Source organism: Prinia subflava, assembly GCF_021018805.1.
Source record: "Prinia subflava isolate CZ2003 ecotype Zambia chromosome W unlocalized genomic scaffold, Cam_Psub_1.2 scaffold_33_NEW, whole genome shotgun sequence".
Taxonomy (NCBI): Eukaryota; Metazoa; Chordata; class Aves; order Passeriformes; family Cisticolidae; genus Prinia; species Prinia subflava.
Genome location: NW_026960610.1, coordinates 2803344 through 2818730, shown reverse-complemented (window position 1 = coordinate 2818730; position 15387 = coordinate 2803344). Strand labels below are relative to the sequence as shown.

Sequence of the window (15387 nt, the reverse complement as noted above, 5' to 3'; positions counted from 1 at the left end):
ACTGCCATTCCCATTCCCACTGCCATTACCATTCCCATTGCCATTGCCATTGCCATTGCCATTGCCATTCCCACTGCCAGTGCCATTCCCTTTCCCACTGCCATTTTCATTCCCACTGTACCCATCACATTTCCATAGTGAGCCTCAGCTGGGAAAACCCCTCTAAGGACATGGAGTAGGACCTTGGAGAAAGATAGGGACTTCCCAAATTCCTCATCAGAAACTTTGGACTCCTGGTTTCTTATGACCTTGCCCAGGTGCTTCCAGCTGTGTTTTTATAAGCCAATTATTTCTTTAACCACAGGAAAACAGTATTTTCCCTTAAAATGGCAAAACCAGGAGCAAGATTTTTCTGGAATGCAGTGGCAGGTAGAGGAGGGAGAGACACTTCCAAGGCCCCCAGATTCCAGTAAAGGCTGAGCTGGGAAGCAGCAGTGGTTTCCCTGGATCCCTGTGTACTGCCTAAGCCCCATGGCGTGAGTGCAGGAGGGAGTGCTGAAATTTCCATGCTTTCCTTGGCTTCTCCCAGCCTTTCCCAAACTGTCGTAACCACGCTTTGGCCAGGAACCCATCCAGACGGCTACAAGCTCCAACAGTGTCCAACAACTCCCAGCTATCTCCCAATATTCAGGGATGACAGCTATACATTGGAGCTGTGGAATGATTGATATATGGCAGCCACAGCTCCGTGGTTTTCTTGGAGTGGGCTCAAGGCTTTAAAGGGAAACGTTTGCTTCACTCATGGATGGAGCACGGGCGGGATCCTGGCCCAGCCTGAGCATGACCAATATTCTGACATCATTACTTTAAGCAAACTCATTAATCATCCTTCATTAAAGAACGGAGTGATGGCTCCCACATAAATAATCACGAGGTGTCCAAACTTTTAGCACAGAATCCCGGGATCATTCCAGTTGGAAAAGATCTCCAGGATCGTCGATGCAGCTGCCGGCCGATCCCTACCATGTCACCCAGCCCTGTGTTCCTTGGACACCTCCAGGCATGATCCTTCCCACTCCAAACAACATTCCCAGTGTCCCCCACCTTTTATTTCTCTGCTCCCTATGGAATTTCTTTTTTAGGATTTCAAAAAGCTTTAAAAATCCCATTCCAAGTGTGTCCACAGAAAAAGCCAAACCAAATTTGGCATCACAAATCCAGCATGAAAACACAGTGATAGATATAAAACATAGATAAAATATGGGTGAAATGGATATAAAATAATAAGCATCATCATAGCACATTTTTCACACCTTAAAAAAATGGAAAATGGAAACAAATCCCTGTTCCCACCCTCATGCCAACCCTAAAAATGAGTATGAGGGCTTGAAGCCCCCCAGCTTTATTTCTAGTCCATTGATCCCACTTCCCCCACCCCAATCAGAGAGGAAATTCCATGTTCTTACTTTGTATTCTGGAATTGACAAAGGGAGGAGAGAGATTGTCATGTGAGCCGAGGTCTCTGCTTGCTATGTGGTCATAGTGAGTCCCATCTCCATAGTTCTGGCAAGAAATCGGGAAAAACAGTTTTACACCTTGGAACAGCCTTCTTCCAACCAAAACTCCAGAATTCCCTACTCAATTTGAAGCCTGCTCTAGGAAACATCATTCCCTTGAGTTTTTTCCCTGCTGATTGGCTAGAATGACACATTCCAGAGAGTTTTTAGTGCTGTTTCCAATGTTTAGTTCATTCAAAAGAGAATCCTGAATGGAGGCCTGGGATAATGTTCCTGGAATTCTGTGTGGGGGAAATCAGCACAAAAAGCTCTCCTAAGAGTCTTCCTGCTTCAACCATGGAAGAAAGACTCTGGAGAAACCAGGTCTCCCGCTGTGGAGATTCCATTCCAGCAGGAAAAAGCGAGGTCAGGCTGTTTGTGGAATAATTCTGCCACTTAATGCCCAGCCTTGATTCAAATTCCCAAATCCTTCCCAGGCTCGTGCTCCTTTTCTTTCTATCTCCCAACTTCATTCAGGGGTTTGGAGGCAGAAATAATTGGTGTGTGCCAATTCCCAATTTCCTTTTCAAAACATTTTTCCCTTGGAAGCAATACAAGTGTCAAGGGGGAAAAAAAAGGGCAGGAAAATCAAACTGACAGATGGAAGCGGGAATGACGTCAGGGATGCAAAGCAGGACGGAAGAAGAAAAGGTGCTGGGATTCCTTCCTTGGAGGCAGGGATAGGGGAAATGAGTGATCCCCCAAGGGAAAGGATTGAGGATGAGGAGGGGATGAAGACAGGGATCTTGCTCTTCCTTGCCATTCCAGGGCCCGGAACTGTCAGAGTCCTGATCCTTCACGTTAATTGGGAAACAATTGAAACAAATTTAAATAAAGCCACAAGAAAGGCCCTTTTTGCCCAGCGTGAGCAAGCTCCATGTGTTTTGAGGGAATAAACAGGGAATAATCTGTAGAGCTGATGCACAAGCCATGGCCAACCTGGAGGGAGAGCAGAGCTGGGATGCTCCAGTTGGGATGGAGCTGCTCCAGCCAGGAAATGGAGCTGCTTCCATGGAGCTGCTCCGGGCTGGCAGCAGCTCGGGAGGATCCAGCTGTGCTGCTGGAAAAGCTGCTCTTCCCACCAAGGCATCCCGATCCCGAGGTGTCGAAAAAATGTGGCTAACTGTCCACAGTCACAATTGAACTGACTGGGCCCAGCTGTCTCACAAATCCCAGCACGTTCCCACCAGAAATTCCGCTCCTGCACAGGGAGAGTGGGAGATGGCCATACTCCATTCCAGCCTGGATGCTCTAGCACTCACTCAGGGGGATGTACCAAAATTCCCCAAATTCCAGCCAAGGACAAGGGTTTGAACCCCACACTGCAGTGGCTGAGGTGGGATGGGCAGGGATGTGGCTGCTCCGGTGACAACCTTGGTGTCCCACTCTCCAGCTTGGTCATGAAATGGCCAGGGGTGGTCTGGCAATGCAAGCCCCAGCAGAGGGATGGGTGCTGGTCCTCTCTTCAGGCTTGAGAACATCTCCAATCCCCCCAAATCCCGAAAAATCCAACAGCAGAAACACTGGGAAGCAGCCTCTGCTCTGCCTGTGCTTTGGGGTGGGGGGGCTGCCAGACCCCATCAATAATTGGTTAATTAATACTCACAGAACTCATGGAATGCTTTGGGTTGGAAGGGACCTTATGGATCATCTCATTCCAACCCTGTTCTGCAGGCAGGGACACCTTCCCCTCACTGACCTTCTCACAGAGCCAAAGCCACTACCAGGCTCAGGTTTGAAAATTAAAACATTCCAAGAAGCCATTTTAATGAGAATCTGAGCTCCCAGGACGGCTTTTCCACACGCTCCAAGGCTGCCTCACCCCGAGGATTGCACATTTCCATCTGCAGGAAGTGTGGCTGGGGGATAAAGATTAGATTCTACTTACCCGGGATGGACTCGGATGTCCTGCATTCCCCCAGGACCCCGAGCTAGTTCTGTCTTCTACATCTGGGGACAAAAAAGTTCTTTAGGCTTCGTGGAAATCATTCCCGCCTTTTGTGAGGGCACTGGGAAATTAAAGCTTCAAATTAATCTCCTGGTACCTTTAATTAAGAACCAGGCACGAGGAGCCCAGGCCAGGAAGTGGCTCCTGACACCGGGCTTAAATGAACTTATTGAAATTCATGGCGGGAAGGAGCCAGACCCTCAGGAATCCTGAGGTCTGAGCAGCAGAATTCCTGCCTGGCTCCAAAGTGACTTCCGTGGAACAGCTCCCATCCTTCCCAAATCTCCAGCAGAAAGCAGGGATTGACAAACACTTCAGGCAGGACAAAGCTGCAAGTGAAAGTACAGGATGTGGTTTTTACCCTGGAGCATCACCCAAGGAATGCAGGTGGGCTGGGCCACATCTCTGGATACAACAGGCCATTCCCAGTATTTCTCCTCTATTTTTCGCTATATGGTTTGGGATGGAAGGGATTTTAAGGATAAACCCTGACACAGGCAGGGACACCTTCAACTGTCCCGGGTTGCTCCAAGCCCTGTCCCACCTGGGCTGGGACACTTCCCTGGGAAAACACCGATGGACTGGGCCACACTGCTTAAATCCATTCTCTTTTTAGGTTCTAGGGTCAGTGGGAATTCCAGCTGGAGGAATGGAGAAGATCATGAGCACTTAAAATCTACGTGATGCGACTGAATCCTGGGGATTTCCAAGATTCCAAACCTGACACATTCATGGGGTTTAATTCTTTCCCCCAATTAGGAATTCTATTCTCTCCATAACAGATGAACATGTTAATAGCATGAGACACTCAGAGGTATGTGGAATTGCATTTTATGGAAATGGTTTGCTCTGGCTCACCCCTGGAAAGTGTATGGTTTATCTCAAGTCTGTAACCTCCCTGCAGTATCGTGTATCTGTAACTCTATTGGCTGAGGAATCTTACCGTGCCTACTTCGAAACTCCCTGTTAAGAGTGCAGGGGAAGTGGGCTCCTTCTCTTTGCCCAGGAGGTCTCCGGAGGCTCCTCTTCCCTCTCTCCCCTTCCCTCTCTCCCCTTCCCTCTCTCCTTCCCTTCCCCCTCTCCCTCAGTGACCATGCTGCCTTCCTGGGGTTGAACTCCAAATAAACCCTCATCTCATCAGCACCCCACCAGCGTCTGGAGTCTCTTTACCTGTCAGCATGCGAACACCCATGACCCTAGAGACCGGGGGGCTCCCGGGGAACCTTCCCCGGGGACCCCCCCCCCTTAAATCTAAAACAAAACAAATGGTGCCCAACGTGGGGCCACAGCATCAATGACCCTGAGACAAAGATGGACCACGGTAACACTGCTTCAGTGCCGTCTCTGGCGGAGCGGCCATCCTGAGCCGCCGCAGCCTGGGGCAGCCCCTCCCCCCCCGCGCAGAGACCCCGCAAGCCACCATGCAGCCGTCCCACCACCGCCGACCAGCGTGGCGTGGGCCCAGGTCCCAGCCCCCTGGGGCCCCAGCCTGCAGCGGAGCAGCGCGGGCAGCGTGGCCCCGGCGCTGCAAGGTGCTGGAGTGGCGAGGCTCCGGTGCGAGCCCCGGCACGGCGGGACCCCCGCCGCAGCGCATGCCCGAGAGCTGGCGCGGCGCGGCCCCGGCATGAGCCACCGCGCAGCCCCAGCCCCGCCACTGCACGCGTGCGAGCTGCGGCACCCGGAGAAACCATGCGGAGCACACCTGCCCGGCAGCAGCGGCGAGAAGAGCCCTGCAGAAAAAAGGCACCCAGAGCAGCCAACGCCCTGGACAGCAGCGAAAAGAACTCAAGCCCGCCTGGTTCAGCGAGAAAGCCATCAGAGAAAGAAAAAGCAGTCTTCAGCTGTGCCCAAGCCCCGCACCTCCCAAAACTCAGTTTTGTAAATTCTGTAACCTCGTTCCTCACCCTTACCCCCTCCTCCCCTCGCTGCTCTTTCTCCCTAACCCCCCTTCCCTTAACAAACCCCTAAGAGTTAAGCCCAGCACAGCACAGCCGCCACCACGTGCGCTGTGGCCACATGGCCACCATGGCCACGTGCCTCTCCCTCCAGCTCTTAGTTCCACCCTCTGCTTTCAAAGTCCCACAAGGTAAAAGCTAAGAAACCAAAACCCAAAGCTAAGGTAAATTTGTAATACCAGTTTTACAGCCTTGTATAATTGTTATTTCTACTTTATGATCTCCTTTGCCTGTTATTCTGCCCCTGTCCCTTGCTGTTCTGGCTAAACAGCAGGGTGATCCAAACCCCCTATTTCTCCAACCCTAAAACCCAGAACCTGTTGTTTCTCCATTTCCTTCCCATCCCCATGAAGTAGTTTTACAATTATGCCTTTCTAGTTTTGTGTGTGTTCATATTGCAGATTCCCCTGTTTTCAGTTTTAGAAAGCAGAGGCCTTTTCAGGTCACAAGGGTAAATCCATGGGAAGCAGTTTTTGAATTGTTTTCTTGTGAAGCGCAATTCAGTAGTAGACTACTGAATCAGAATCGCTCTTGGGTTTATGCTGTCCTCAGTAGGTTCTGAGGGTGACTGATAACCTAAAATGGTGTCTGAGAAAGTATTTGATGGTTTTTGTAGGTTTTTTTCTTTTTGTTTTTCTTTTGATGACCTAAAACTGGGGGTCTTCTGTTAGGTCTCCGACACTTCTGGTGCAAGTATGGACGAAAAAAATCCCCAATGGGTACATATGGACGAATGTAAACAATTGCATGCAGAGTGTGGATCCTTTAGTTGAACCAGTTGGAAAGTGAAAAGAATAATTTGGCTCAGATCCATGGGTGAGAATCTGAAGCCTTGTGTGGAGCCTGGTGTACTCCACGTGTTTTTCTGTCCCTAGAGTGGGAGCAGAAGTCAGCGCCATAGCCTAGAACTGGGGGCTGTGGTGGTCTGAAAAGCCAGTTGGAAAAGGCTAGACACTATTAGGCCAGTCACGCTGAAAAGGCTCTAACAAATTTGTTAATTTGTTTCAATCTTGCAATATAAACCCACATAACCCGTTTACTGCAATTACAAAGTCAGATAAACTGTTCACAGTATAACATAATCCTTACTGCAATTGTATTTGTTCTTATGCTGCAGAACTGTGTAATTACTGTTTCATTTTTAAATTGTTAATTGTCACGTGTCATATTTCTCTTCTCACATTTTAACGAAAAAAGGGTGAATTGTGGAATTGCATTTTATGGAAATGGTTTGCTCTGGCTCACCCCTGGAAAGTGTATGGTTTATCTCAAGTCTGTAACCTCCCTGCAGTATCGTGTATCTGTAACTCTATTGGCTGAGGAATCTTACCGCGCCTACTTCGAAACTCCCTGTTAAGAGTGCAGGGGGAAGTGGGCTCCTTCCCTTTGCCCGGGAGGTCTCCAGAGGCTCCCCTTCCCTCTCTCCCCTTCCCTCTCTCCCCTTCCCTCTCTCCTTCCCTTCCCCCTCTCCCTCAGTGACCATGCTGCCTTCCCGGGGTAAGACTCCAAATAAACCCTCATCTCATCAGCACCCCACCAGCGTCTGGAGTCTCTTTACCTGCCAGCATGCGAACACTCACAACCCTAGAGCCTGGGGAGCTCCCGGGGAACCTTCCCCGGGGATCCCCCCCTTAAATCTAAAACACAACCAAGGTAAATAATTAAGCTTCAGGGGAAAAAAAAAAAGGAAAGAAACTGTGGGTCATTCACCTGACAGATCCGATCAACCATTCCATTAGGTTAATTAGGCAGATTTTTAAAAGTTAGTTGTATGTAACAGGCTATTAACTCTGGGGAGCCTTGATCCGTCTCCCGCTCTAAATCCTGGGATATTATCCCATCGGTTCCGATGGGCAGAGCTCCCAAAATACAGCAGGGAGCAGAAGGGCTTGGCCCTGGGTGTCTACTTTTAGTGCCACTGGAAGGAAACCCATCAGACAACCATGGAATGGCTCGGGCTGTAAGGGATTTTTGGGATTATCCAAATTATTATTATTAAGTGCAATCTGCACAGGCACGGACACTTTCCAGCAGAGCAAGGAACACATCCTGGGATCTCTGGGGAGCTGTGCCAGTGCCAGCACCCTGAGAGGGAGGAACTCCCTCCCAGGGCCCCACAGATCCCTGCCCTCCTTCGGAAAGGGCCAGGCTAGGACTTGTACTGGATCTCCAGGAGTCGCATCCCAGGGGCCTCCCAATTTTCCTGGTATTTCACCCAAAAAGTGCCAACTGCTCCCGACCCTCTGCGAAGCATCAATGAGGAGCCTTAATGAAGCAACCCTGATGGATAAATCCATTTCTTTCTCCATAATCAAATCCAAGCAGTTTGACATAACCCAGGAACTTAATCCAGTTATTCCCTGGTAATTGGGAAAAGGCCCTTTAGTTCTCATTAAAACAATCTTTGGAGATCGGCAGAGAAGGCAGCTGCAGCTTTAATGCTTCCCAAGAAAAGCCCCAAGATCCAGCCCCTTAAGGAACCCAGCTGTATTAGCTAATTCCTGCATGGGAGTCTAGCATGGAGTTCTTGTTTCCAACCATTCCAGCTTGAGCTGAGCTCCAGAGGGAAAGAAGGAGAAAACACAGATCCAGAACAAAGCAAGCTCCAGATGGAGTAAAAAGCAGGATTTTTGCAACATCCGAAATTTTCAGCTGGGATGAACCCAACCCAGAGCACTTCCAGGGACGGGGCAGCCACGGCTTCTCTGGGCAACCTGGAGCAAGAGGATCCCTAAATCACCACGGGATTTGCAGGAATTGTGTCCACACCAAGGAAGGTGGGGGAGATCCAAGTCTGCTGATTTTTATCACATTCCAGCATGATAAACAGACAGTTTGGGATTGCTGCTTCCCAAAACACCTTAAACTGGGCCTGCTAATCCCAATTTCAACATGCCTGGTTGGTGGATTGAGACCTTTCCTGCTGTTTTGCTCTGCAAAAAAACTTGGATTTATCTGAGTATGAGGTTGAAAAACTACATGAAAAAAACCAAGCTCAACAAAATACAGAAGGAGGATGTGGTCAAGAGTCTTGAAGGATCCCTTTTGAAGGAAGTTGACAATGAGAATTTATACTAATACTTAGTTTGAATGAGGACATTATTGCAGGAAAGAAAACATTAATATTTTGTTTCCCACATCAGAGCACATTCCTCTCTTCCAGGATTTTTAGCAGAAGGCAATGCACATGCAGACAAATTGACCATGCCCATTTCACAGACCTTGCCAAACATCTTTGAACAAGCAAGGCTGAGTCACGCATTTTTTCATCAAAATGCCCAGGCACTGATGGAAACTTTTCGCATTTCTAAGAGCCAGGCAAGATAAATTATTAGTGCTTGTCCAGATTGTCAGCTTGTGCAACCTCCTGCATCCACAGGAGCAATCAATCCAAGAGGATTGCAGAGTCTGCAATTATGGCAGACTGACGTCACGAAATACCCATCTTTTGGGAAGTTTAAAAATATTCATGTCTCAGTTGATACGTTTTCAAGTGAGATTTTTGCATCATTGCACACAGGTGAAACCGCACAGCATGCTTGTTGACACTTCTTGCAAGCATTTGCATCATTAGGCATGCCACAGGAAATCAAAACAGATAATAGTCAAAGTTACACAAGAAAAGTGCTTTACAAATCTTTGAAAAAGCAGGGTGTCCATCATACCTTCAGCATTCCACATTCTCCAACAAGTCAAGCAATCATTGAGACAACACATCATACTTTGAAATCCCTCTTGGATAAACAAAAAAGGGGGGAGACAGATGCGACATCTCACATGCGGTTGAACAAAGCCTTGTATGTTTTAAACTTTGTGAATGGCTTGTTTGCAGAGCCCACTCCACCAATCATCAGGCATTTTAGAAACAGCACACAAGCAAAACTAAAGGAGAATTCTTTGGTTTTGGTCAGGAACCCAGAGACAGGGCAAATAGAAGGACCTTTCAAACTAATAACTTGGGGCAAGGGTTATGCTTGTGTCTCCTCAGGAGCTGGACCGAAGTAGGTGTCAGCAAGACACGTGAAGCCCTATCGAGTCCAGAAGTAAGTAGACATTGACCCCGGAGACAGAGAGGCGAGCACACAGACGTGAGCTGAAGATCATGACTATCTCTTCATTCTGCATGCAAAAGACTCTGGGACTTGGGTTTCTTTTGGGACTTGGGTTTCTTTTGGGACTTGGGTGGCCCTGCATTTCAGAGATTCCCACGTGGAATGAGGCCTTTGAGCATGAAGTTTAGTCAGGTGTTATACTTGTGCCTCATTCTCTCATCGATTGACTTGGACAATGCGGCAGATTTGCCCATGATCCAGCCAAAAGAGAATGTTTGGGAAACTCTGGCCAATGCATCAAGTTTGGATACCATCTGTTTGACACACTCAAGGCCAAAGAAACCATTTTCAACATGTTTGATAGGCTTGCCGGTGGACAACTGGCCAATTCCAGACAACATCCCTCCAGAGGTTTCACGAGTCACTTTGAATCCTGTGGCTGTATAGCATGTTTGGATACAGTTTCTTCCTGTGGCTCGTTTTGAATCTCAGGAACTGGAAATTCTTGGTTCGGTGAGAATGGATTTTTGCATAGAATTTGGCCCTTTTGGATTGGCACAAGCCAAAAACAAAATGATAGATGTCACCCTGAACCATGTTGTTTATAAAAATGCAACATCTTGGTGTAATTACACTAAGGTGTCGAACAAACCACCCCACAAAGTTCCAGCGCAATTGCCATGAGGAGTCTTTTTCATTTGTGGGGACAGAATTTGGCCTGCAATCCCTGCAAATGTCAAAGGCAGTCCATGCAGCATCAGGAGACTTTCTTTGCTAATGCCCAACATGACATTGCTGAGAGAACAAAAACGTAGAAGAAAAAGATATATCAAACAATATGATCCAGATTGTGATGATAATATCCATACATGGAGAAAGGCCCAGAGAATTGCGGTGGCGCTTTTCTCACTGCAGATGGCATCAGGAGTGGCCTTGACACAATTGGATCAAATGGGCTGTTGGTTGAGTAAGCATGCCCGTGCCACTTCTCTTGCACTGAGTGTTATGTTAACTGACATTGACAGTGTAAGACGGGCGACTCTTCAGAACAGAGCAGCAATTGGCTATCTATTGCTGACGCATGGGCACGAGAGTGAAGAGTTTGAAAGGATGTGCTGCATGAATTTGTCAGATCACTAAAAATCAATTCATGAAAGCATAAGGCAATTGCAAGAAGGTGTGAACAAGCTTGGAGAAGTAACTAGATCTTAGATAGATGGTGTGTTTGATTTTTTTACCTTTCACCATTGTGGAAGGAACTTTTAAGAACAGCTTTATATATTTTATTTGGTCTTGTAATTCTTTGGATGCTTGTGCCGTGTTTGCTTCGGTGCATGTGGCAAGCCATGGACAGAGCTGTCAAAGAGGTGTTTTTAGTTCAAACAGGATGGGGAGATGTCGGAGTCCAGGGCATCCCTCTGGCTGCCCTGGATGGTCCGGGACCCTGGCAGAGGGGTCCGGGACCCTGGCACAGGGCCCAAAGTGACACTGTTTTTGATCTCAGCCCATGGGAAAAATTACCAACATTGCATGAAGAACTACAGACCCCAAGAGTTTGATATAAATAGTAGTTAGTGTATCACAGAGTGCAAATGTAGAATTTGGGGTTTTTAGAATGGAGTCAGGGAAGGCAAGATGGAGGAATCAGGGTGTGGCCCTGTGCTTCTTCCTTCTTGTCCTTGTCCTCCATCTTCTGCTGTGGTGGGTCACAGGGGATTGGTTTAGGATAGAAGTGACATGTCTAACATAGCTAGTAGGTATTGGTAATCAACTGTAAATAAAAAATACATTGTGGCCAATGGTTGGGTCAGAGAAAGGGTACAAAAGGTCCGAGCCCTCCTGACCTGGGGGGGAGTCGCCTCATGCTCTTGCCACAGCAAGGACCTTGGCTGGGTGCTAAAAGAACTGAGAGATAAGAAATAATAAACAACTCTGAGAAACCTGAGCTGGAAACTCCGACTTTTTCTTCTGCTTCTGGCACGGGCTTTCAAGGAAAAAAGACTCTAACCAATATATCTTGGGAAAACCAACCCGAGAGGATTAAAGAGGAAGATCAAGGGAAGAAGAAACCTGGATATTTGATAAGCTAAAGGACTGGAAAATTTTAAATGCACATCCATTGATCCCATCTTTTTTTTGAAGCTTTTGCTCTAAATATCATCAGGACATGAGAAGAAAAGCCCAAAACAACAGGGAGGGAGGTGATTAGAAGAAGGATGGGATGAAGGCCTCAAATACTTGGAAAATTCACTTCTGGAATGAAACAGGCATTTCATCTTCTGCCTGAATTTCCAAAGCTTCCCCAACTATCCATGGAGAGTTGGAGACACCACTCCGAAACAGCAGCAGTGTAAACAAACCTGAACTGTTCCCGCTGTCATATTCCCAACAAAGAATTCCTTTGTGCTGCTGGGGGGTGAGCTCATAATTCCCCACATTGTCCTGGGAGCCAAATACAGCTACTTCCCAGGACACAGACTTTGTGTGGTACACACACAGCACTGCTCCATTCCATCATTCCAGCTTTAATCTGCTTTTCCCAAGGCCAGCAGCTCCCTGCAACTCCCTGCTGTGGCTGTGGTTGCTCCTGGCAGTGTCCAAGGCCACGCTGGATGGGGCTTGGAGCAACCTGGAATAGTGGGAGGTGTCCCTGCTCCTTAAAACCCCTTCTGGCCCAAAGCAGCCCGTGATTGCTGGTGTGGAACACTGGGATGGCTGAGAGGGCTCCTGATCCCAAGAGTCAAAGGGAACTTTCTTATTTTAGCCTTTGTTTTGTTCCCTTGCTGGGAGAAATGTGCACTGAGCTTCAGAATAAATAAATTCCCAACTTTCTGGTGCTTGGGGAGCTGTACAGGAGCATTGGAATGCAGACGGAACATTTGGATGTTCTGGGAGACACAGCCACGTGATAAAACCCTGGGATGATGCTACAAACAAAACACTCCTGGATGTGGGAGAAAAGCATTTCACTGCAGAATTCCAACTTGGAATAATGTCACCTTCCTCTCTGCCATTTATTCCCTGGCTCTGCACAACTCCCTGACAGGAGGGGGCAACCAGGTGGGGACTGGGCTCTGCTCCCAGGGAACAGACACAGAAGGAGAGGAAGGGGCTTCAAGCTGTGCCAGGGGAGGCTCAGGCTGGATATGAGGAAACATTTTCTCATGGAAAGGGCTGTGCTGGAGCCCTCATCCATGGAGGGATTGAAAGCCATGTGGATGTGGCACTTGGGGACATGGGGCAGTGCCACTCCATGGTCTCAGAAGGCTTTCCCCTCTAGCCACTTCGGAACCTGGTGCTGTACCAAGTGAAAATTCCCTGCTGCTCCCCAGCCCTCTCCAGAGTAGAATGGGAATGTGCAGCCACAGGACTGGAATGTAAAATGCTCCAAGTGTCTCCCAACTAATTGTGCTTTGTAATAGAAAGGTTGAAATGAGGATAAAAAAAGCCTGAAATGTCCATGAATGCCAAATTAATTCATCCCACTCTACATGAGCACGGGGAACACGGATTAATTCATCACCATGGGACACACAAAGCACTCCCACCCGGCACAGCCAGGAGAAGGATTCCTCTCCTCGGGACACACACGGAGCTGGGCACAGGTAGGGCTGGCCAGAGCCATGCTCCCTGGGGAGGATTTGCCACCAACAGGGACACGGTGCCTTCAACAGCCACTCCTTCCCTAAAGGAATCACCAAGGGAGCCTCCCAGTCTGAGGAGTTTGTTAGGATTTCATTCCTCTCTTCAAGGATTTCTGCTCTTCTTACAGGATAACAGTAAATACCAAACAGAATCATCAGTCCCAAAATGGTTTGGGTTGGGAGGGATCTCAGGGATTATCCCATTCCACCCTTTGCCATGGGACACCTTCCACCAGAGCAGGTTACTCCAACCCTGCCCAGGTTGGCCTTGGACACTTCCAGGGATGGAAGGACATCCACATGCTGTCCCAAGGTTATATCCAAACGTACCTGCAAAACCTCTTCCTGCTTCAACATCTGCACAGCTGCTCCTTGCCCTTCCCTGGGCCCAGACTCCTGCGCCTTTTCCCTGAACTCCTTGAAGGCACCACAACTCCCCTGTACTGCCTCCAATGGAAGCCTGAGAAATTCTCTGGCAATTTTGGAAAACTTCCCCTCTCCCGAGAACAGCTGAGCCACGACTGCAGCCCTTGAAGGCTCTGCCAGGGATCGCTTCTGTAAAGCCGACATTTGATTTTGTAGGGAAAACTCATGGAGTGAGGGGCCCTTGAAGGCTTCTTCGTCTCTTACGTCTGAGCTCTGCCCTTTGCTCCGGCAGCATCTGCTCCCTTTCAACCTGTCCATATGCTGTGCAGAAACTTCCAGAGCTCCAGCCTGTTCCCAGAAGGCAACAACTCCTTGCTGAGGGGACTCATTAAAACTGGAGATCCCAAGAAACCACCTGGAAGGGGAAGATGGAAATGCTTCCATGTCTTGCCCTGCTGGCTGGACACAGGGCCCATGCCTGCACTAAGGACAAGTTTGGGCACTTTCCTGGAAAACCACTGGCTTTAGATCATCCCTCAATTCATCCTCAACAGAGAATGCTTCTGGAATTCCAGCTGGGAAAGAGGCCCCAGCTTTCTTCAAGGTGTTTTGAGCACATTCTGTACTTTTTCAGCAAACGGGTCATTAAGAACTAAATTATCCTCAGAAGTGTCTTCTGAAAGGAATAAATGACGTTCCTGCACCATGGAAGGATAAATTCAGCCACATCTCCCTGGAATATGCTGTAGGACCCTGCTGGAATCTTTGTCCCTGTCACTCACCTTGGCAGTGCTGAGCGCAAGCCAAGCCCAAGCTCACGAGGTGGAAACTTTCCACCCACCCTGTGTGGAGACAGTTCCTCTTCAGCCACAGAGGGGTGAACTCTGAGTCCGAGGGGCTTTCCTGAAACCTGGGGGAACTCTGCACCTTCCTCCCCTCCCAGCATTCACTCTGCCGAGCAAACCCACAGCAGAGCTTCGAGGGCAGCTCTGCAGATGGATGCAGAGGATGCAAGGCTTTCTCCCAGTAGCGCTCTGAGGAAGCCGCTGAGCTCCCTGTGATGGCCATGGTGGCAGAACCGCGCAGCTGGGGCCCAGCACATGCTGTTTACAGCCTGTGCCGCTTCCCAAGGCATCCAAGCATGGCAATTGTTGTCCTTCGGAATAGGGTAATTGGGATGTTTTTGCCCAGCTCCAGAACATATTTACAGCCCACAGCAGACTTTCAACAACAATGCAACTTGGAAAGCTGTAAATATGGGACAACCAGCCCCAAACACTCAGCTAGCCTTCAGCACGTCTTGGCATTTGGGACAGCAGCTCCATTCAAAACATATGGCAGGGAAAGCTTTCCTTTTCCAAGGAACGAGGGGCTTTGCTCCCTCCTGCTTTCACTTTCAGGGCACTTTAAGGACTCTGTCCTGCATCTCTGCTCCCTCCCTGGCCAGCTGGAACAGGAGAGGGCAGCTTTCCATGGGGAAAAGCACCAGGATGGCCTGAAATGTGAGGAGGCAGCACTGGGGGTGGACATGGACACCACATCACTCCCAACCTGGGCAAAAGCCTAAATCCATCACTCAGTTTCCCCAAATAAAATCCTGAAATCCTGCAAGTTTTGACTGGAAGGGATTTTAAGGACTGTATCATTCCACCCCCTGCCACAGGCAGGGACACCTTCCACTATCCCAGGATGTTCCAAGCCCTGTCCAGCCTGGCCTTGGGCACTTCCAGGGATCCAGGGGTAGCCGCAGCTGCTCCGGGAATTCCATTCCAGGGCCTCCCCACCTTCACAGCAGGAATTCCTTCTCAATATCCCACCTAGCCCTGCCCCATGGCAGTGGAAGCCATTCCCTGTGTCCTGTCCCTCCATTCCCTGTGGGAAGGGCAGGTCCCTCTCCCACCAAGGTGTTGGAGGGGATTTCCACAA

The 15387-nt window shown here is 48.9% G+C and overlaps 1 protein-coding gene across 8 annotated transcripts in view; it reads right to left on the bottom strand.

The window, feature by feature from the left end:
* LOC134565119 (transcription factor 4-like) overlaps nt 1-15387 on the bottom strand; it is a 66635-nt gene that overhangs the window by 15109 nt on the left and 36139 nt on the right. For all 8 annotated transcript variants that reach the window (XM_063424527.1, XM_063424522.1, XM_063424529.1 and 5 more), the window contains exons 4-5: nt 3385-3446; nt 1407-1503 (exon numbers count right to left, since the gene is read on the bottom strand). In XM_063424527.1, coding sequence (XP_063280597.1) covers nt 1407-1503; nt 3385-3446 — 159 coding nt within the window. The remainder of the gene's footprint in view (nt 1-1406; nt 1504-3384; nt 3447-15387) is intronic.